The sequence below is a fragment of the Lissotriton helveticus genome, chromosome 7 (genome assembly GCF_964261635.1).
Source record: "Lissotriton helveticus chromosome 7, aLisHel1.1, whole genome shotgun sequence".
NCBI classification, from domain to species: Eukaryota; Metazoa; Chordata; class Amphibia; order Caudata; family Salamandridae; genus Lissotriton; species Lissotriton helveticus.
Window position 1 is genome coordinate 1882508779 of NC_136068.1, and position 22738 is coordinate 1882531516.

At 43.2% G+C, this 22738-nt stretch overlaps 1 protein-coding gene across 1 annotated transcript in view; it reads left to right on the forward strand.

Annotated features, from left to right (window-relative positions):
• The window catches only part of LOC144767822 (NKG2-D type II integral membrane protein-like), a 46247-nt gene extending 24938 nt beyond the window's left edge, over positions 1 to 21309 (forward strand). The window contains exons 4-7 of the mRNA XM_078651200.1: positions 2836 to 2984; positions 12346 to 12449; positions 15438 to 15565; positions 19553 to 21309. Coding sequence (XP_078507326.1) covers positions 2836 to 2984; positions 12346 to 12449; positions 15438 to 15565; positions 19553 to 19572 — 401 coding nt within the window. The 3' untranslated portion in view covers positions 19573 to 21309. The remainder of the gene's footprint in view (positions 1 to 2835; positions 2985 to 12345; positions 12450 to 15437; positions 15566 to 19552) is intronic.
• The last annotated feature ends 1429 nt before the right edge of the window (positions 21310 to 22738 follow it).

Consider the following 22738-nt stretch of genomic DNA (forward strand, 5'->3'; position numbering starts at 1 on the left):
CCAAATCCACTGAGCCAGTTCTGTTTATAAGATGTTATAAACAACCCTCCCATTCTGTCCTATGGGGAACTGAGATCCTTGCAATAGTGAAAAACGAAATTGGCTGTAATTCACTATTAGGACATGCCACACACACCTGGGCATGTCCTACCTTTCACATACACTGCACCCTGCCCACAGGGGTACCTTGGGACTACCTGAGGGATCTCTGACATGTACACAAAGGGAAGGTTAGGGACCGGCCAGTATGTGCACTGGCCAAGTCGACATGGCAGAAACAAACTGTGTGCAGACCCTCAATAGCAGGTCTGAGTTACCATTTTCAGGGCCACTCACGGGGGTGACACAACCAGCGCGGCAGGCCCCCGGGTAGCATTTGATTCACCGGCCCTGGAACATGCAGTGTACTTTAATAGGGGCTAACAGATAAATCAAATATCCAATCATGGAAACACCAATCCATAACACAATGAGCATATGAACTTTAGCACTGATTAGCAGTGGTAAAGTGCCCAGAGTCCTAAAACCAACACAAGCAGGTCAGGGGGAAATAGGAGGAGAAAGCAAAAAGTTTGGGGATAATCCTGCAAAATGGGCCATTTCCAACACTCAACAACCTGATAGAGAAAAGAAGTAAAGAAAAGGGAGCAGAGGAAACAACTGGGAAGAAGAAGCAAATAGAGCAGAAGAAGACAGTACATGTCAAAACGGACGACAGAAGTATGTACCTAACAGGAACCAAAAAGGGACAGAGCGTGTTGACGCACGAGATGGCACGACCAACCAGGGAGAACGCACCACACCAGCACATCATAAGGAACCATTATAAAACTGATAACAGAAGACTCTTGAAGATCTACAAGAACATTGAGAAGAGTTAGTTCAAACAAACAATAAAAGTTAACAATGAACAACCCTATGAAGCAGTCAGTAAAAACACAGTAGCAATTTGCAAAAGCAGTTGAGAAGAAAGTACCAGCAGTGTCCATTGACATCATCGACTGAGACTGAATACATTTTCTGAGATGTGCTGGATCTTCAAAATTTGAAGTGGGATTTTGAAATGTAACTTTCAACGTGCAAGGATAAAACAATCCGTAACGTGCAACTATAGAGCGTAATGTAGGATGCAAATCCAGAAAGTCTTTTCTACACGTAAAGTTATAGTTGAAATATCTTGTGAGAGACCAATTAAGTTGCTTCTTAATCATAGCTGCTCAGGAAACTTGTAAATGGTTGGTAAACTTCAAAAATAATGTGAAGACACCCCAAGGTCTTGTTGGAGCAGATGACGAAAACAAGCAAAGTTGGTAGTTGAAGGTAAATACACACGCTTCAACAAAAATGAGGTGAAAAAGCAGACCGGGTCTCCGCCCTCAATACATTTTGGAAAACAACATAAACTTAGGTTATTACACCAATTTCTATTTCCTAGGTCCTCGGAGAGCTTTTTAATAATAGAACATCTTTCTCCGAAGCAGTAATTTCAGAAGAACTTTCCTGCACATCATCAACACATTTCCCCCCCAAAGTTATTCTAGACTCCACAGATGACCACTTATAGTCGATATTTGTTTGCTAAAGGAAGGGTCGTAAGGTGCACATTTTCTCGAACATAGTATGAAGAGAGACAAGAGAAGATGACTTTGATGAAGGAGGATCCTGTTTGGATCTTTTATTGGCAGAAGAAGGTAACTGTAGCTTTAACAGTGGAAGCGCACAGGTGACCACTTGAGGCAGGTTGAGCCATATCAGTAGATGCACATGAACCTTCAGCCAAAAACCCTGTAAATGAACAAGCAGAGTCTTCTCTATTGTTCTGAGACACCTTACTGGAATGTAGAAGTTTCTTAGCTCTGCCCATAAATGACACATGCACCAAAAAAGTAGAGAAGGTATGTATGAATTACATTTGACAACTGAGTCCAATAAGAAACCCCTAAATGTGAATAAAGGCAAAGCATAATAAAAGACTGATATACAAAAGTAGTAGTGACTCCACTCCTGAAGATGGCTCAAAGATTATAAACATAAAGTTCAAACAGTGTTGCTGGAGCCACCACTCAGAATGAACAAGTTGAGCATTTTTTTTAAAAGTATTTATAAAAACGACTCCAACTCAATGAAAGTATGAGGAGAAATGTGCAAACGCGGTAAAAAATTCTAAATGGCAGCCGTAACTGTGCAGGATATGCTGACCGGATGTTCCAACCCCAAACTGCCATGCTGAAATTCCAGAAAGTCAGAAATCTGGTCTCTTGACGCTTACCTGCAATGAACCAGCCATTTCAGGGACACAATATAGCGGAAGCCGATAGGAAAAGCGACGGAGGTACTGGTGTGTTGCGAAGCCCCGGGGCTAAGCGGCAGTCTTTATTGGCATCTAAGCCAAGCCCCTCCCATGAAAATAATTGTTAAAGAGGATTCAAAATGCAAAAAAATATGTTGCTATATTGAAAATATATACACACTGACAGGTAAGAATGGACCACAATATATAAATCCCAATAAATTAAAAGCATATTGCACTTATAATTTGGTAAGTTGGCTCTCTAGGAGCGCCCATATCTTCCATTTGGAGCTGCTTGCATTGTTTTAGATCATGAGCAGTTATTATGTGTTCACTATTTACACTACTGTTCTAAAATGTATTTTCTAACTGGTTACCTTAATTCTCTCCTAATGCACTCACTAAGGTCCGGGAGGAGCTTGCTCCAAACTCCACTTCAGATGTGTGAACAGATGTTCGTCAAAGCCTTCAGTATAGGAAGTTGTTTAATAGTGTGAGATATAGTGGAAAGGTATTGAGCTTTCTGAATACCCATCTTTCAACAGGTGCTTCACTTCTTCCTTGTCCTATGGACTGGATTTGGACTAATGGAACATGTTACTTCTACTCAGAAGAAAAGAAGACTTGGGACGAAAGTCAAAAGTTTTGTGAATCCCATAATGGCACACTGCCCATCTTGGATCAACGCTTTCTGGTAAGAAGTAGTGGGGAAATATTGCTTCTATAGTCTGCATCTCATGAGGGTTGCATTGTTCTTTAGGGTAATCCATATTTTAGCAAAATATGATTATCCGAGTTTGTTTAAGGATTATTCGCAAGTGAAGCATTAGCTAATGAGGGCTAATTGCACCCTACTTTATTTCTTGTGGTGAATTTATATAACGGGTCTTCTGAAAAGGGGGCTGAAGAGCACTTCTTATGGAATGGCGAAATAATCAGTTGTATTTGTGTTCCGAAAAAAAACAACTGACTGAACTGGCTCAGATGAACCATTTTCTTCGGACCTTTTTTAACTTTTTTTTTAACCTAAGATGCCATTCACCAGGCTACTAAAACCAACCTGGTGATTGCCTTACTTGGTAAAAAATAATTTCATTTTTTTCCCCATCTACTGCTGTTTTTTTGTTTTTGTTGGCATTCCAGCTCAAGGTTTGCCTTACTTTGTTTCTCATTCTTACTTCCTTATGCCTTTTAAAAGTGCCCACTTAAGACCTACACCCCTTTCTTCTACCCTCCTAATTGTCTATGGCGGTGACTACCTTCAGTCAACCACTCCTTCCTCCTTCAACTTTGCCCAACCCCCAGGGGCTTTGAAGGCCCCATCTTTCACTGGCGGCCAGTAACTATAGCAAGGAGGGAGCAGGGGGCCACACACTAACACATACACACTCACTGACAACCATGCATTCATACACACACACAAAACCCATTCACAACACTCACACTTTCAAATACACATACATACTGTCATGCATACATACACGCTCAAATGCACCAAACATTAAAAAAGCTCGTTTAACCTTCACTGCAGCTCTCCGGGAGCGTAGCCTCTGAGGTCCCAGAAGGGTTGGGACTGCTACTTCTTGCGTTGGCCAAACTTGGGTCAGCCAATAAGAAGAGACCGGAGCCCTTCTCTCATCAGACTGGGATGGGGTCGGTGAGAGTTGCTGACCCCACCCCACTCTGTGGTGAGACACTCAACCATGGGCACTTCAGGGCTTATAACTAAATTGCCCAGGTCCAAGGCAGTTAGTGATTCTCCCCCTCGTCATGAGGGGGAGGGCCTGGAGGCGCTTTTGTTGGCTGACGAGGTCACACCCACAGGGCTGTGAAATCCTCAGCATGGCAAAGTTCGGCTCAGGCAGCAGGAGCCCGCACATTTTGCACATGTCTAGCTCCTTGCCGCCTGACCTGGACAAAAAGAGTGTCTGTCAGACTTACCTTAGTTTCCCGACTCTCCTTGTTTGGGGGGGAAAAAGGTAGAAGGCATGGCTCCTCAGCCTCTACCACATTTTTTTCTATTCTTCTGCTTTGCTTCTCTGCCACGTTCTTCTCCTTTTCATATAGTCCTAAATGAAAGACTGCAGTGACTACTTTTTCACTCTAACCGCTTCATGTTCTTGATGTTAGTTTTTAATGATCTATTCTTACAGTTTGTAAAGCCTAGGAATTGTATGAGAAATTGTTTAATTTCAGCCAGGTTCAGGCCTATCTTTCCATTAAAATCAACAGATTTTCATCTAATTGGTATTTATCATAATGACATTTCCCAAAATTGATATTCGTTTTCTTTTTAATTTTGGAGTTTCATAAGCTGGGTTTTGTCAGGATGGTTTGACCAAAACTTGCAGACCTAAAACTGTTACTCAAATATATTTACTTAATTCAAGGCACGGTACAAATATAACAACCGGTCTCAACTGCAGACTGCTTTGGGTAGAGGAGCGTCATGGTGAGGGTGAGAAGGGAGGATGCTGTAACCACTCGAGGTTCTTGTCAATTTTCTGTATCAGACAGACTGAAACAACAAATGTGTTTCTAATTTGCTATGAATAGGTGTGTGTGTGTGTGTGTGTAAAGGATGGGGAAGGGCTTGTTTCTGAGCCTGAGTGCCTGCACAAAGAAGACTTGGTTTTGGGTCTATACCTATGCTTATTTCTTCTTCTCCACCCCATCCTGAATACAGAACCTTACAATTTATCAAATCATCTAAGGCCTGGAAAGATTTCAATGGCTTTCACTTTTAAGGTCCTTTAAGTGGCCTATCTAGGTAAATGTTATGTATTGATGGATAGCTTCTATTTCCACACCTGCTGCTGATGCAGCGCCCCTCTGGAAATAATCTCTAAAATCCTCATCACCTTTCCCTGAAGTCACATTTACCACAATTACTCATCAGTGGGGCCCATAACAATGATTTCCCTCTACACACTTTCCCTCTACTTCATGGATTGGTGTGATTCAAAGGAGAGCGGCTGCATCATAGCGTAATGTCTAAATTCATCTAAGCTATTTACAAAATATACATCTGCAGTTTAAATTCTTTTACCATGGTTCTAGTATTAACTCAGTTTATTCAGACACACCACCATCCGTTACGATGGATCCTGCTAGTAAAAAATTAGGCTAAGGATGTACAAGACCAGCTTAATTCTTCATTAATCTAATTTTTATTCAGCAAAAATTCTTTGTCATGACTTAATTTATTAATGCAAAATTAAAGTATACTGAATTCATGTTTAAATCATGAATCTCAAACATTTGATTTATTAAATGTAAGCTCAGAAATGGACATGTATTTTAAATTCAAAGGACACTATTATTTTAGAAAGAAGACCTGATAGTTCCCAAGTTCATAATTCAATTTCCCTAACTATCAACCTCACCTAAAGACTCCGTTCCCATTCAGGCTAAGTTCAAAATCTCAAGAAAAACGACAAAGTTCTTACGCATCAGGAATCAATCAGCATTCCGGCAGCATGTCAGGATACATCAGGAAAGACGTTTTTTACCTCCTCGGAACGCCTTCTTTTATATCCTTTCCACTAACTGAACTATCTAAATTTCTGAAACATTTTGGGTCCCGAACGTCTCTGATTGGTTCTTTCAAGGGGTGGACGAGGTTAAGCTCATCTCGGCTTCCGCAACTTCAGCAATTTTCAATATGGTCATTGTCTTGGTAAATATTCATGTCACTCGTGTCCTCAATTTGCAATTTTACTCTTCTTTCCCATGATTTCACTACCGACTTCCATTTTGTTGGCAGTCATTCAGGGTTCCAGGGCAGTTTGTCCTTGACCCGTCTCATTCACCTAGAGGCTTTGCAAGCTCCATCTGCAGTTTTCAATTACAGCTCTGCCCATGCGTAATACGCCTCAAACTCGATGTCATGCAAACGTCCATTTTTCTACAGGCCGCAGAGGCCCACACGGGAACTATCATAGAAACAAACACAAATAGCTATTAATTATTGAATTAAAACCCATTCTGTTTACCTCCCCCTTTACTAAGGTATCCCTGTTAGTTGTTACCGAGCAAATAAAAGCAAAATTATGCATGATTTTCTTACCCATCTTCCTTTTTCTGCCACAAATGGACAAACAAAAAGCACTTTCATGCCGCTTTTGAATTCTTTTAAAGCTGCTTGTTAGTTTAGGACACGATGGAATCATTTTATTAGTTAATTATAGTTGCAACATAAGAAAATTTAGTTTCCCACGTGTACTTGTGTAGGTGCAATTTTACTCTAGGTTGATTAGTATTTCAAACCACTCAATTAGTTTCTGTGACTGTTATGGGAAGGAGACTTCACGAGGGGTATACAAAATTTTGTTTCTACCCTCGCTCCATCACTGCTCTCCATGACAACAGTTTCGATTAACTCTTCTTACCAATATTAATTTTCTAGGTTTCACCTACATGAAAAGTGTTGCAGTCCGGAAACTCGTAATATGCTTAGCAGTGCTGCAGCGGTAACTGCATAATAGTAGGCCAAACCGCCCGCTTGATTGCCAGCAAAATTAGCTAACTATACAGCGTATATCTTCCAATGAAACCTGAAAAAAAAAAAATGGAAACCTTTCTATATGCCTTGGGAATGATCCCACCTATTGAGGAGCGAAGTATATAGGGAAGTATATTTGCTAATATGTTCACCATTACCCATGAGACACTCTTCAGATTTGTTACAGGAGGTTCTAAAACCAATACAGAATGAACGTGAAGACACTTCAGAAGTTTCCATAAGCATGAAAGCGAATGGTAAATACTGCTGCAGTCTCTTTGATCATTCAAGCAGCAACTCGAGTTAAGCAGTGTTGTGAAAGGAGTAGCCAAACCGAGTATCTGCGAAAGGAAGAATATGACTCTCAGAGAGTAGAAAAGGGATAAAGTTGGCAAAGAGATGCTGTATAAAATGTAAAGAATGATGAGAAAAGATTTGATACCAAAGCTCACTGTAATACAGAAGAAAGTGGCAGGTGTGACCACTAGAGAGCATCATGCTGCTGAAAAAGAGCCTTTTGCAGAACAGGAGGTGGTCAACGAAGCTTCTAGATAGTGTTGGCAAAATAATGATAATTTGACAGACTCACTGGGTGTGCTTGTAAATGTCCGAGAGAGATGATATACAAGTGGTTTTGACCAGGTTCATGAAAAGCTTATAGTAGCATCTTCACTGAGAATGATTGACCATAACTCAATGTTAGGGAACCACCCCAGGGTGTAATACTTGGACTATTCTTGGGCCCAGCATCTGTGCAATTGAGGAAAAGATATGGAGAACAAAGGGTAATTTAATAAAAAATGAATCGCCGGGTAAAGCTGATCATCCTACAGGCTGAGAGGACAGTGACCTATACAATAACTGATAAGATGGAAGGATTCACGTTAAAAGGCACTGTGCATATGACCTTTGGAAAGAGCCACACAATGATTTCTAGGAGCAGATCCTGTAGAAGTACCAACTAGAAGAACCACAAGTCAGGAACTAAAATAGTGGTAAGGGGTGAAGAATGGAACAAAAATAAGGCAGCAAATGAGTTGTGAGGTATCCACTACTAATCAATGCCTCCTTACATGTAACTCAAACAGGAACTGATATCACCAGAAAAGATTCTACTTCATTTTAGTTTGGGAACCTCAGATAGAACTCTGACAAACTACCATCTGCGAAGGAGCAGTTTATAAGGTTTGTACAAGCCCATTTCATGAAACTCATAGCATCAACTTGGCACAAGAAGAATAAACCCAAGAATGACATCCTTTGACCAGGGCTTAACCTCTGAGTGTTGCCGGACACCCTACAGAGCTTGCTGAGCACCATTCTGTGTGACCAAAAGTGCAAAACACCAGTGACGTCCAGGTGGTGAGGAGACTTAACTACATGCAAAGCACAGAATATTGGCGCATGCTGCAGATGGATTGAGGCTCGTACCCTCTTCTCCTGAACACTTGCAATCTTTGGTATGCTCTTGGCACAGATGACAAGTTCAAGTTCAAGTTCAGAAATTTGTATAGCGCACTACTCACCCAGAGGGTCTCAAGGCGCTTATGGGAGGGGGTGCATTATTTATCGAATAGCCAGGTTTTAAGTTCCTTTCTGAAGGAAATGTGGTTCTGTGTGAGGCGGAGGTGAGTGGGGAGAGAGTTCCAGGTCTTGGCTGCCAGGTAGGAGAAGGATCTTCCTCCCATGGTGGATCTGTAGATGCGCGGGATTGTGGCAAGCACTTGGTTGGAGGATCGTAGTTGGCGGGTGGGTGTGTAGAAGGACAGTCGTGTGTTGAGGCATTCGGGTCCTAGTTTGTAGAGGGACTTGTGAGCGTGGGTGAGGAGACGGAACGTTATTCTCTTGTTGACGGGAAGCCAGTGGAGGTCTTTAAGGTGGCCGGTAATGTGAGCTTGGCGAAGGATGTCCAATATGAGCCTGGCAGATGCGTTTTGGATGCGTTGGAGTTTTTTCTGTAATTTGGCTGTGGTTCCGGCGTAGAGGGTGTTTCCATAGTCCAGTCGGCTAGTGACCAATGCGTGGGTGATCGTGTTTCTTGTTTCGGTGGGTATCCAACTGAAGATTTTTTTTTTAGCATACTGAGTACGTTGAAGCAAGAGGATGAGACGGCGTTAACTTGTCTGGTCATCGAGAGGGAGGAGTCTAGGATGAAGCCCAGGTTGCGTGCATGGTCTGTGGGTATGGGTGCTGTGCCCAGGGCCGATGGCCACCAAGAGTCGTCCCAGGCAGAGGGTGAAGATCCTAGGATGAGAACTTCCGTTTTGTCTGAGTTAAGTTTTAGGCGGCTGTTTTTCATCCATTCGGCTACTTCTTTCATGCCTTCATGAAGATTGGTTTTGGCGGTGTTAGGGTATTTGGTGAGGGAAAGGATCAGCTGGGTGTCGTCAGCGTAGGAGCTGATGTTAAGGTTGTGTTGTCGTGCGATGGAAGCGAGGGGGCTCATGTAAACGTTGAAGAGGGTGGGACTGAGTGATGATCCTTGTGGTACTCCGCAGATGACTTCGGTGGACTCCGATTTGAATGGGGGGAGTCGGACTCTCTGGGTTCTCCCGGCGAGGAACGAGATGATCCAGTCTAAGGCTTTTCCTTGTATTCCAACGTTGCTGAGGCGTTGTATGAGGGTGCTATGTCAGACTGTGTCGAAGGCGGCGGAGAGGTCGAGTAGGATGAGGGCAACTGTTTCTCCGTTGTCCAGTAGCGTTCGGATGTCATCTGTCGCTGCAATGAGGGCGGTTTCGGTGCTGTGTTTGGCTCTAAAGCCGGACTGTGAGGGGTCGAGGGAGTTGTTGGATTCAAGGAAGGCAGCGAGCTGGCTATTGACGGCTTTCTCAATGACTTTGGCAGGGAATGGGAGGAGGGAAATGGGGCGGTAGTTCTTAAGTTCAGAGGGGTCAGCTGTGGGTTTCTTCAGGAGGGCACGGAGTTCGGCGTGTTTTCAGCTTTCTGGGAAGGTAGCGGAGTTGAAGGAGCAGTTGATGACATCACGGAGATGGGGTGCGATGATGGAGTCTGCTTTGTTGAAGATGTGGTGAGGACAGGGGTCAGTTGGCGAACCTGAATGGATGGAGTTCATTAGTCGAATGGTGTCTTCAGTGGTGATTGGGTTCCAGGCGCTAAGGTTGTTAGAGAGCGGTTCGGGTTTGGAAGTGGGTGGGGTGGGGTGGGCTGTTCTTTCGAAATGTTCTTTAAGCTGTTATGTATGTCGGCGATTTTGTTGTAGAAGAAAGAGGATAACGAGTCGCAGAGGTCTTGGGAGGTTGGTAAATTCTTTGACGATGTTGAATAGTTCCTTGCTGTTGTGGGCGTTGTTGTCGAGTCGATCCTTGAATGCTGATTTCTTGGTGGATCGGATCAATTGGTGGTGTTTGCGGGTGGCTGCCTTGAAGGTGGTCAGGTTGTCAGTGGTTGGGTTTTTTCTCCATGTTTTTTCGAGAGTATGGCATAATTTCTTGGAGTTCTTAAGGTCATCGTTGAACCAGGGGGCCTTTTTGCTACCTTGTTTGATCTGGTGTTTTTTTAGGGGTGCTAATTCGTCAGCGCTGTGAGTGATCCATTGTTTGAGTTTGGTGGCAGCTTCGTTTGGGTCCGATGAGAGGGCTGGAGGGTTTTGGTTGAGCGATGTGAGGAGTTGGTCGGTGGTGATTTTGTTCCAGTTTCTTCGAGGAACAGGTTGTGGGGGAATGTGAGTCATGGTAGTTTTGTAGCTGAAGTGAACACAGCTGTGGTCCGTCCACTGGAGAGCTGTGGTATGATTGAAGGAGATGTGTTTGCTGGAGGTGAAGATGGGGTCGAACGTGTGTCCGGCTAAGTGGGTGGGGGTGTCAACAAGTTGTTTGAGTCCGAGATTGGCCAGGTTGTCCAGAAGGGTGGTGGTGTTGCAGTCGTTTTTCTTTTCTAGGTGGAAGTTGAAGTCTCCCAGTAGAATGTAGTTCTCGGAGGGGAGGGCATGTGGGCTGATGAAGCCAGTGATGTCTTCGTTGAATTGTTTACGGGTTCCTGGTGGTCTGTAGATGAGGGTGCCTCTAAGTGTGGTCCTGGGGTCGGTGTGGATCTGGAAGTGGAGGTGTTCGGCGGTTGCAAGGTAGTCGTCGAAGCTGGTCATGATTCTGATGGTATTCTTATGGACGATGGCGATGCCGCCTCCTGTTTGGTTGGTACGGTCTTTTCGGATGATCTTGTAATCGTCCGGGTGCTGGAATCAACGCGGATGCTTGTGCCATGGAAGAAATACTACAGTCTGTAGAACGCTGCACGCCCGCACATACCAGTGCGTTCCTTTCCTTCTTAGGTCCCTGTTAGAGTGTAGGACGTACCCGTCTGGACTCTATGATCTCGCCTTCCAAACGAACAGGGCATACCTTTATTATTTTTCAATGCACACGTGGTTGGCTTTACTCTTGAACCACCACCACGCCCTTGATTACGCCCAAGTTGTACAGCCCTGATGAGTCAAATCTCCTTCACGGTGTGACGAAACACGTGTCGGTTCGCTATTATTATATGTACTGACTCATAAAGCCTATTCACACACACCTGACTTCAGGTCCACTTATTGTTTAAGCGTGTGGACAGGATTTGTTTCTCTCCACTGTTGGTAACTGGGAGAAAGGCATCAGAAATGGGAGGGGATCTTTTTCTACTCCCCCCCCCCCCCCTCCTTTTTTCCTGATTCAAAAAGAGTGCCTGAATCGCGTTTTTTGAGTCAGATAGATTTGTCTGACACGTAAAAAGACTGTGGAGCATAAAAAAAAACACTTTTGCGATTGCAAATTGAGTGAATTTGAAAGCACAGGGTGTGCAACCATGAAAGGGATTTGTATATCAGGCCCTTGGTTCTTTGTATTCTGTACCCTAATTCTTTCTAGTCCTGACTTCTGTAGCTTATCCCTATTTTATTGTGACTCTGCCTCGTTGCTCATCAATGACCCCCAAATAAACAAAGAAACACGAAAGTAGGATGGGGCAGACATAGCATTCTACACCTCTTTTATAACTTGTGTTGGGCCTTCATGTTTGGTTTCCAGGGTTTTGTGCCCCTGTGTTCTGAGGCCTCTCTTCAGTCTTGCATGATGTGGGTAAAGGAGTGTGAGGGTCTGCCAGAGTTGAGTTGGGGGGAGGGGGCTCACTTGAAGAGGGGTTGAACAAAGGTTAACCCCATTCCTGGAGGGATTTGAGTTCATCTACAAAACACTTTTGAGCTGGTTGAATAAACCTACTTCATGCAGCTTTCTACACCTGGACAGTGGAGGTAATAAAATGAGGATGCAAGTCAGACGTATGCGTGTCTAGCTCAGGAAGATTTGGTCCAACAGGTAAGTGGCCGTAGCAGCCTGCTTCAATCCTATCGCTGTCCTGACCCTCAAGGTATTCAGTTGTCCATCCATTCTGGTGTATTGTCATTCGTTACATTATTTTCCCACTGCTGCACCTGCTCACTTCTTCATGGTCTAATGTCTTTATGTCTAATGATGGTGGACCCCAGGGTTAACCCCAGACCTTTATCTTCTACTCTTGCTTGTGATATTAATTTGCCTGTTTCTAATTTCAGGATACAATAAGACGGTACAAAACCATTGACGATCCTTGGATTGGACTACGGAAAATCAATGACTCATGGCAGTGGCTCAATGGCAGCCCCTTTTCAAATTCAACGTGAGTACCTCATGTGGACACCTAATACTTCTGTGCAAAAATTGCACATATTAGCCGGCTTCTCAACATTTGGCACACAACACATGTATAACTGGTGGAGTAAAATGACTTAGCCGTGGTGTAGCTGTTCGTGTGCTTGCATGGTGATGGAAAAGAGTAGTGTTCAGCGACAGAACCTTCACTCTGGTACAGTCACAACTGCTCTTTTATGTCTGGCTTGGCAACTTGCTGTCTGCTTAACTCATGTTAACACTACACACAACACTTGACAAGATATAAAAAAACATAAACGAAAATCTACTTCTAGAAGCTTTGGGCTAGCCCTCTTAAGCTATCGGCTTGTTTTGACGAGGACACTTTGGGCATTGGCTTCTTCAGGTGTGTCAAGTTTTAGGATTACCCCAAAGGATTTTGAAAATTTTAATTTTCTGCAGTTAAAATGTATATTGAAGTTTAATTTAAAATGTGAACCTAGTTGCTGCTGACTGCACTATCCCTTCCATACAGCAGCAGTATTCATGAAGGGCAGGTGTCTTTTTTATTTTTTTCTCCAGCACAAACAGTTGTTAGTTGTCTGCTGGTTGTCAGCAGACAAACTGTGTGTACCATGTCCTGTATTTTACATTTTTTGTTTTAATGTAAACTCATTTTATGTATTTAAAAACTGAATTATAAACTTTATTAAATGCCTACTTGTGAAAGCACAAATACTTGCATTGTGCCATTGAAATGCCCATAACAGGGTTGTGGATTTCGGAGATATGAGTTTGTGGTTTTGAGCTACTTGGCTTTACTAGGCTTGGAGAAGAAGCACTAATTATGTTTTTCATGCAGATTTGTAGAGCGTGTTATGACCCATAGGGTATCCTGGTGCTGAGCAGGTGTGAGTCTAGCCTTTCCTAGGGCCTAGTGGGACTACTTGAAAAGCCAGGCATTCAGCTTCTTATGGAATTCATGAAGTGGGGAGGAAGCTCTGATGTTTACCTTTGGTTAATTGCATTACCTATGAATACCTTAATTTTCTAAAGAACTTGGAAACACAAACGATATCCATGCAGACGTTGTAGAGATTACCAGGAATCGCAATGGTGCAGGTAAGAGCAATGGGGCATGGGGGTGAGTCAACAGATGATGAGGCGGGGAGGGGGGGAGAAAACCACTTATTTGAGCTCAGCGATGTAGCGAGTGTAAGGTAAGTTAAGTAGTTTTCTTTAACTTTTATTTTCTCTACACATCATCTGTCAAAGCTGCGACTGATTACCACACTCTCAAGTCGGGGTGCTGCCAACCCCTCACGGCACCATAGTTCCAGTTCAGGGAGGACCTAGCCTGGCAGTTCGGGCTGCAGGGTCAAGACTGATATGGTTGGGCCTGAACTGTGGTGGCGTAGTGGGCAGAAAACAATTGATTGGGATGCAGCCCAGGGCGATTGCCAGCGGCTGAGATTAATCCAAGCATTCCATCCATCACCTTGTTGTTTTTGTAAATAGTTGAATAGCAGGGGATCTGCAGCAGGCATTGGGGACAAACATGAGAATTGCTTGAGGGGCCAGCAGATTCAGAGCAATGCCACATTGTTGCTCCATCCAAATCAAGCAAGCGCTGTTGTTACCTTTTTCTTCTATAGCCCAATAGTCTGATCCTGTGTCAGTTCCTTTGTGCCATTACGATCCTAGCAAGCTTGTAGCACTTTACATTTTATTACATCAGGAATGAGAGAGAATCCTTACTAGTCAGGCTGCCAAAGAGCTTCTTCAAGCCTGGAGAAGAAACTCAGTGCACATATTTTGTGCATGGGAAATGTCTGAGTGATTGCAAAGGACACGTCACAGCCTGCAACTCATGCTATATAGATATATTTAAAAAGAGATTGGTACTAGAGTGTGAATTAGGACATTGGAAAGTTGAGAGCTCAGTTGTAAGTGATAGAGAGGCAATGGCGTTTACATGCTCTCAAAGACCCACTACCACCAATAGTTTGATGAAGCAGTACATATCCTCTTCCTCTCCCTGTCCTCTGAACATAAGTCGTTTTGAAGGGTACTGGGAAGACACACGACTATAGTCCAGCTAACAAGAGGCAAGGCTTTGCCTTCAATGCTCGCACAGCTTCTGCTGCCGCTGTTGTACAGCGGAGATGCATAAGGGAAAGTAGAGACCCCATGGTCCCTGCCTCTGCTATGTCAAACAGAACAATAACATTAGGCAAACTTTGGAGACTCTTTTCTTTCTGTGGCTCCCACTGTCCATGCATGTCATCTACTGCTAAGGCTGTGCACCCTGATGGTGGCCTTAGAGGTATTCAGTGATGGCTGTGTGTGATGTGGGGGAGATACTGAAAGCCTCTGGGACTTTAACCTGTTCTCTCTCCTGGAATAATTATTCTTCATAATTTGGAAATTCTGCTCTCCTGGAGCATTGTTTTTTAATTAACCTGTAGCTCACTGTAACCGTGTGCCCCGCTGCTGAGGGATAGACCAGTTGCTAAAAGCCCTGAACCACGTAACAAGGGTTAGGTCCTTTAACAGCCAATATAACCGAAGGCCGAAGACAGATAAAGCTATTAGAACATTCTTTCCATTTAATGTTATATATTAAACCGGGATAAACAGAAAGACATTGTTTACCCGGAGGCATTCTATTGCCTTCAATAGAGCGCTCAATATTTCAGTGGTCTAATAGCAATTAAAGTCTTGCTCTATAATTATGGGCCTGAGCTGAATGTTGGATTGAGAATTTATTAGCCTGAAAAGCCTACTGCTCCAGCCTACATGTCTGTTTATCACTATAATTAAAACATATGGTAATTCTTTAAGATAATTTACTTACTATAAGGCCATAATCTAAAATACTTTAATAAACAGATTCCAATATCAGAATGTAGTCTTGGTTCAGAGCCGGACTTATTAATTAATGAAATATTTATGCAGTGCAAATCCTCTGACATATCTGCTTCATGGCTGTCTTTCTTTTGTACTTTCTCCACAGACTGCCTTTGGCCCAGGATGGTCCCGGCCTACATTGCGCCTACTTGAATGAAAAAGAATACGGAGTACTAGACTGCACAACAAACCGCAACTTTATCTGCACCAGTTGGAGCTCCTTTTCTATGGCAGGTACAGTCCTCGCCCTCTTTTGACCAGGTGCCATTTTGACATGCAACTAATTTTGTAACATCTCCAAAATTTACATAACTCTTTCAGACTTCTTTAAAGATGTTTTTTGTAATTTTTTTGTGTGGCAAGGGCTGACATGTGAATTGCAGCAGACTATCAACATCATAGTAGACAGTGGAAAAGAATTAGGATTATGTCTTTTCATAATATACAAGAAGCTAGTAAAAATGCCTACAATCTTGGGGTGACTCCAATCACAAGAAGTTATTAATCAAGCCATGTCACAATTCAGACCACAAAGGTATGAGTTCACAAAAGGTCACAAAAGCTCCCAAGACATTCCTATTTCTTCAAAGCCCTGTGCTTTATGAATTATGCATTCAGAAAAGTCCACTCTTGCTACCTCCTCAGTTCACTACTTTATGCCCCACTTACTCTTTTGCCCGCCTCTCCTCAGTATGCTCTTCTTTGCTGCCATCAGAGAGGGTTCTAATAACTGAGCCCAGGTGTTGGGATTCTCTTGAGACTTCAATGATCATGTAAGTGAATATAGCAGGTTTATTATGGTATCTTTAACCTCATAATTTCTTTGATGCCTACACTCAATAGTCTGTTTGATTTGGGCGATATATTAGAATGTGAAGCATTTATAGCTTTGGCTCCTGCACATCAAGCAATAAGCCTTGTATCTCAAACCTAATTTTCTCATTCACTGTGGCATGGAGGAGCTCGTTGAGACTTAAAATTTGAAGAACAAGTTTAATCTTGCAAACGTCATTACTGCTTCCTGGTCTGCTTGCTTATTGTTCAAGAAAGTGCACTGTATTGAGGTGTCTTTTCTACCAATTCTGCACATATAGGGGTAAAGAATATCTTGTCAACCAATTCTACATGAGGAAGGCAAAAGCCTTCCAAGTTTGCCATCTAGCTCATTTTTATACTTGCGCCACCCCCTTTACTTCATTGCCTTTTGTACGCAGCATTTCAGCTGAATGCTGATTCAGTGCAGTGACCGAGGTAATTGATGGGTGTCCTCTACCACCAAGGTTATTAACCTGGTCACTTTCTGGTAATCTTCATTTCTCTGAGTCCAGGTCTTCATAGTCTCATTCCTAACAAAGTGAACAGTCCTTCTGCCTCACAGATCTTGATTACCTAGCCCAACAAAACAAGTTCTTCCAATATGCTCCTGTATCCGAGGAAGCAGTAGTGGAGGACTGGAAAAGGCCACTTCCTGAAATAAAAAGCGAATCAAGTAGAAATAGCATAGAAAATAATCAGTCACTAAAAGCTGGTTGAGGGTGGGACGGGGTTCAAGACTGTGGCAAGGAAGACTAGCACTCTGTGTAAAGAAGACACCGGTCAATAACCAAGCCATTACCTCCTTGTCCATCTTCCTGTCACAATCCTTACACAAGGATATAATATCCAAGCTGAAAGTATTTTTTTAATTTCCTCCCTCAAAAAGAAGCTGACACCACATAAAATTTGATGCTATACCTATGATTTTATTTAATATAGGGTGTTGAAACTGAAAATTAAAGGTGATGATTGGAAGATAACAGCTGAGTACTGAAATTGCAGATGCCCCACCACCCAAATGGAGACTGTTTGAAGAGGTGCCCAAGTGGCTATGCAACAAATGTCCTTCAGTGAGGCTCCCTTAAAGGCTGCCCATGAGGATACCACCCATCTAGCTGACCTGCCTTGGATGTGACTGGGCAAATCAACATTTGAATTATTGTGCCATTTAATGATTGCCAACTCAAATCTCACCTATCCTATGACTTGAACAGATGGCCATCAAGAAGAGAGAGTAGCTTAGCAGTGAAAAATGTCAGGTCTGATTACTCCAATGGCTCAAAGTGAGATCTATTAAGACACGTAAGAACAGAGGAAGATCCCTGGGTGGAATAGAACAATGGAAAACTGGTTTACAGAGGAAAACAACTCTAAGTAGACCAGAAGCTAAAGAAGTGACTAAATAAATATCAGTGCCCCTGAAACCTTGTATCACTGTCCACTGAAGGAGCCTCTCAACCAAACTAAAGCCTTGACAGGAGCACATGAGGCAGGGGACAATCCTGTGTCAGTATCAAGTTTGAAATTATGCCAATGGACACGGTAGGATCTTAGTTTAGAGGGTCTCTTGTAAAGTCGAATGCTCTTTGCAAATTCCTTAGAGCAACCTTGTACTAACTGAGCTAACCTCTGAAGAGCCATACTCCCAGTCATCTGAGGAAATCCAGCAGCAGACGAAGGTGTCAGCTAAAACAGAATTGGGAATTGGCAGTGAGGGCACATCTCCATCTGTAGCAAGAGGGGAAGTCACTTTTTCCTGGATGACTCCTGACCAGATGTTTCTCAGAACCCAGGTGATTAGCTGAAATGGAGTAAATAATAAGGGAGGCCTGAAGGTCAAGGGACAGGTAGAAGGTCTATCACCGTAGTTTTCTTGAATCGGACTAGACCGCAAAATTGAGAAGGTAGAGAATTTGTCTCTGTGATGAATAGATCCAGCCAGGGTTGGCGAATCAAATGATAATCTGCTGGAAAATCAGGGGAGAGATGCATAGAGACATCAAGTAGGGACACTTTTGGCTCTGCAGGTCTCCATTTCATTCTCCCCTTGCAGAAGATCTATCACTGGGAGAAAGATAAGATTCCTCTCCGCCAAGAGACCAATATTTCAGGAAAGGAGATACAGCAACCACTGCATCCCAGTCCTGGCTGATGTAAGCACGCAACTCCCGATTGTCTGTCTGGACACATACAGCCTGGCTGAGGAGGAAGGAGGAGAACCAGAGAAGAGTGTTCTGTACTGCTCCTCTCACCAATTGGAGGACTGGGACCTCTTGTAACTATCTAACTATTTAATTTGCCCTGTGCCTTTGTGTTCCAATTTTGCTGGCATCTGTCAAGAGGATGGATAGAGGAGAAGCTGACTACCCTTTTCTAGCTTCGTGGGGCTAAGCCCCCTTGAAGATCTTGTCATATCGCTGGGATAACTGGGACCAATGTCTCATAATCCTGAGATGCCAGATCCCAGTGATGAAGAAAATGGTGAACCAAGTGATACAGATGAGACAGACCCAAGGACGGCTCACTAATATGGGAGCCATTTCTCCTTGACCAGTGTCTTAATGAGGTCCAGCTTTTCCACAGCAGGGAGAAAAGATAGGTCATCAGTTTCCTTTTGCATTTTATTCAGCAGAGAAACCAGGTCTGTTTGAAAAAAGGCTCAGATGAACTGTTGGATCTGTGAAGAATGAAGATTAGACTTATTAAAAATGAAGAGGAATCTGTTTTTCTGGAGAAAGCCGCAAATCTGATGTGTGCCCCTCTGCTTAGGGAAAAGAAGAAGCAAATAGACAATTATCAAGGTTGAGGTAAACATGAATTGCTCTGGATTGCAAAATACTCCCCAAAGGAGTTAAGAGTTTGGTAAAGACACTTGGTGCGTAGGAGAGGTTGAAGGGGAGCACCTAGAAATGATAGTGATTCACCTCCACAGCAAAGTGTAGGTATTTCAGATGGTAATAAACCCGGAGTGTAGATTTTCATTTTTACCCAAATAAATTCTGATTGGTGGAGATCCCCAAGCAACCACTGCTGCTTGAAAATCATCGACAAACCTGCTATGCTCATGCCACTGACTATTCCTAATAAACCCCCAAAAATGCAGATTACCTTTGCAGCCCCATAAAAGGGCATCAGTAGCTTTGACTTCTGTTGAGGAGGGAGACTTGCCCTTCTAAATCTGTATTTAAAAAGTGAAGGGTCCGAAGGTTTTTTTTAGGAGCTTGCTGCGGGCACTGCCCAGTGCGAGAGTTGGTAAGTACCGAGGCTATCTTGTCTTGTTTCCATAATACTGGTTCTTTCTCCCTCTCTTCATCTCACTACTTCAGGGATTCTGCACTGCTGTGTCACATAGGTTGTGGGCAAACAGTATTTGTGCTAACCACTACTTCATTTCTTTTCCCCCAGAGATTCCTGCATTGGGCTGAATTAGGAGGGGATGACTATCAATTTTTAGCACAACATGAAGATGACGTATGTGTGCGAGGACACGACATGAAGAATCAACACTACTCTGCCATGGTCTCGGCTCTCTGCTACGATGGAAACATCCTACTTTTTGCACTTTCTGTCGCTCATTTGTAATACGAAAAGGGAACATGTTTACATCTGGATTGACCTAAAGACCAGCAAATTACTGTTACTTCTTGGAAATGATGCGTTTGATGATGGACCATTCCTGATGCAGAGACAGTTTGATGGTCAGGGCCGGCTTTAGCGCTGGTGGTGCCCGCGACAACAATCTTTTTTGGCGCCCCCCATTACCATCTCCTCACCACCACCCTGCAAAAGAGACCATCATCTCTCCATAGACCCTCTCTCACATACACTTTGATTGTATGAAAGTGCTAGCAAAGGCTGGTTTTACTACTCCCCTCAGCTATCCATGAAAAATACAGCTCTGTTATTGGCAGCAGCAGCAGCCGCCAAAACTGCAACTGGACAAAACTCTGATCTCTCTCTAGCAGGAACATTAAGCACAAGGGTTATCGTGACATTTTTATTGCTGCCTGAAAGCTGGATGCACAGTTGCACTGCCCTAAAGCTGGTCCTGCTGATGAGTTCACTTCACACTATGTTGTCCTTTTGATTGTAATGTGTGTGTTGTACCCTTGTCTTTCATGGACTTCTTTCATTTCCATTGTCCTATTTATCTGTCCAGTGTTCCTAGTTCAGAGCTGCTAATTTTCCCATTTGTATTGTAAAGTTGTAAAGTTGATCAACATTTCCATGTAACCCAGTATTTGTAAAGCAAAAACTAATCACCCCTAAGGGTCTCGAGGCGCTAGGGCCCGTCGGGAAGACTATGTGAGCTATTGCCCAGATTCACATGGTGCTGGCCTAACCTGCTGCCGGGGATTGAACCGTGAGCCCCGTGTTCCAGAGTCAGCCACCTTGGCTGCTGCGCCACACCTTGTAAAACGAGCATTATCTACAGTGCTAATCAGTGGAGGTCTTTACAGGTAGCAGCGTTGGTGGGGGGAGGGGGGATTCCGAGGGACGATGCTGAGGGAAAATTAAATAAATAGTTAATTTTCCCTTGGCATCTGCCCCCGAAATCCCTCCCCTAACATGGCCCCATCGCTGTTACCTGCACGGACCGCGGCTGATGCTAATGCATGCCCAAACTTACTACGACTATTCGTCCTGGTCTGTGTGCAGGCTGCCCTTTTGCTTTATACCTTCTGCATCTGTTACCTGTTTAGTATTTAGCAAAACGATTTTTTTAAGTCTCAAACGTGCACATTGCCAGAATAGTGCCTGGCACGCCAGTAAATTGCTTTGTGTATGGATATCCTCGTCGAAGAGCAGGATGTTGTCACTCACAGTGAAGTTAACCAATGTCTAAAGTGGCAAACCTGCACTTTATGCCACAGTGGGTGGAAGAAAAATGTGAGTGACACAACATCAGATCAATAGACAAAAGGGGCTGCTGGAAGCCATTGTAAAAATACTATACATAGAAATTTAGTAAAATCCAAAGGTCTTCACTATCACCAGATCTAACTAAACACAGCACAACTATAGGAGACACAGGACAGTAACTCTGTGCACATTTGCCTGCGTGCATGTATTAGCACAATTAAAAATTGAACCTATTGGCTTTGACAACCATTTCTGATGAATCACAGCACAAAAGTGTCCTGTTCACAAGCGGATGCCCCTCCCCCTTCCTCGATTGTGTCTTGTTTACTATGATAATTGCCTCACAAGATCTTTACAGCCCTGTAACTGATGCACACAATCAAAGCAGGTACATGGACATTAAACCAACCAAAATAAAAACAAATACTGGTGTAGCAGTGGTCATATCAGTATTAAAACGTATATTACAAACATGAGCAGGTTAGACTTTTCCAAGTTCTGGTAGACTAATGACAGAGACCTCAGAATAGTACCCAGCTCTGTAACCGCAGAACAGGAATCGGTTATAGCTGTAGGGTACACTGAACCGGCCTGGAAACTACCAAAAGGTGGGCTGTGACACCAAGACTTGCAGGGCAAGCCAAATTCAGTAGGCTGCTACCAAATCACATTTTTCCATTTTTGTTCCATTCTTATCACAGTGGTGCCTTCAAGAAAGCATCAGGAACTCTAGTCTTTTGTTTCTGCTTAGACTAGCTGCCTGCTCTGCTCCTCATGTGCCTGTTCTGGGTGATTTCTCTGTTGTCTGTTGAGAAGTGTGACCTGGGCTCAGCCATGCCTTGCGCATTCTCCAGAAACTTACATCGAAGTGCTTGCTTCCTTTCGATATGAGGCTCTTCCAAACATAGAAAGGTGTAAGCAGTGTACTGGACATGCATATAGTCTTGACTGCTTAATTTGTTAAAATAAATAAGTGCCAGATCCATGAGGCTGCTGCAGCGTGCACCGCCCTTTACTCCTATGGTCACTGCCAACACAACTACAAACCCTCACACTTCTACCAGTGTGACAATTCAGAATATTCAAGGCACCCCAAACCAAAGTATTAGCTTGGGCGTAGGTATTAGTCATTTCTAATGTATATTGTAATTCACTAAAAAAAACATAGGTTTCAGGGGTGTTATAGTTAGCTGGGCATTTCACTCATACAAAACCATTGACATTCCTCCATTATAGTTAGTTCTACTAACTTTAACTCGCGCGCCCGCAATCCACTGCTGATGATGTCACATATTACATCATTAATGACATGGTCAGTGGCATCAATGATGACATCTCAAATGACATCACTTTTCCTCTCCTTGTAATTATGAAAGTGTCTTGCGCCATCACTATGTTACATAAAGTGACATATTGTTGGCACAGGATGCTTCTAAATTTGCCCCATAAGTGCTTAGGTGTTGGCAGACAGTCACAATAAGAGCATATTGCTAGTTGATTGATTGAAAAATGTCATGAGAATGACAGGAGGTCAGCACAGTTATCTCTCTAAAGATGCTCAAAGAAGAACAATTGAAATGGTTGCGGTCAGGCAATAGGTACAATGGGAAATGTTATGAACCAATCAATTTTTTTTTTCCCAGGTCACATGGGATCCCATGACAGAGAGATTCCAAAACTACATAAGTATAAACTGGGTATTTTGAAGAGTGTATTAATACTTTGTAG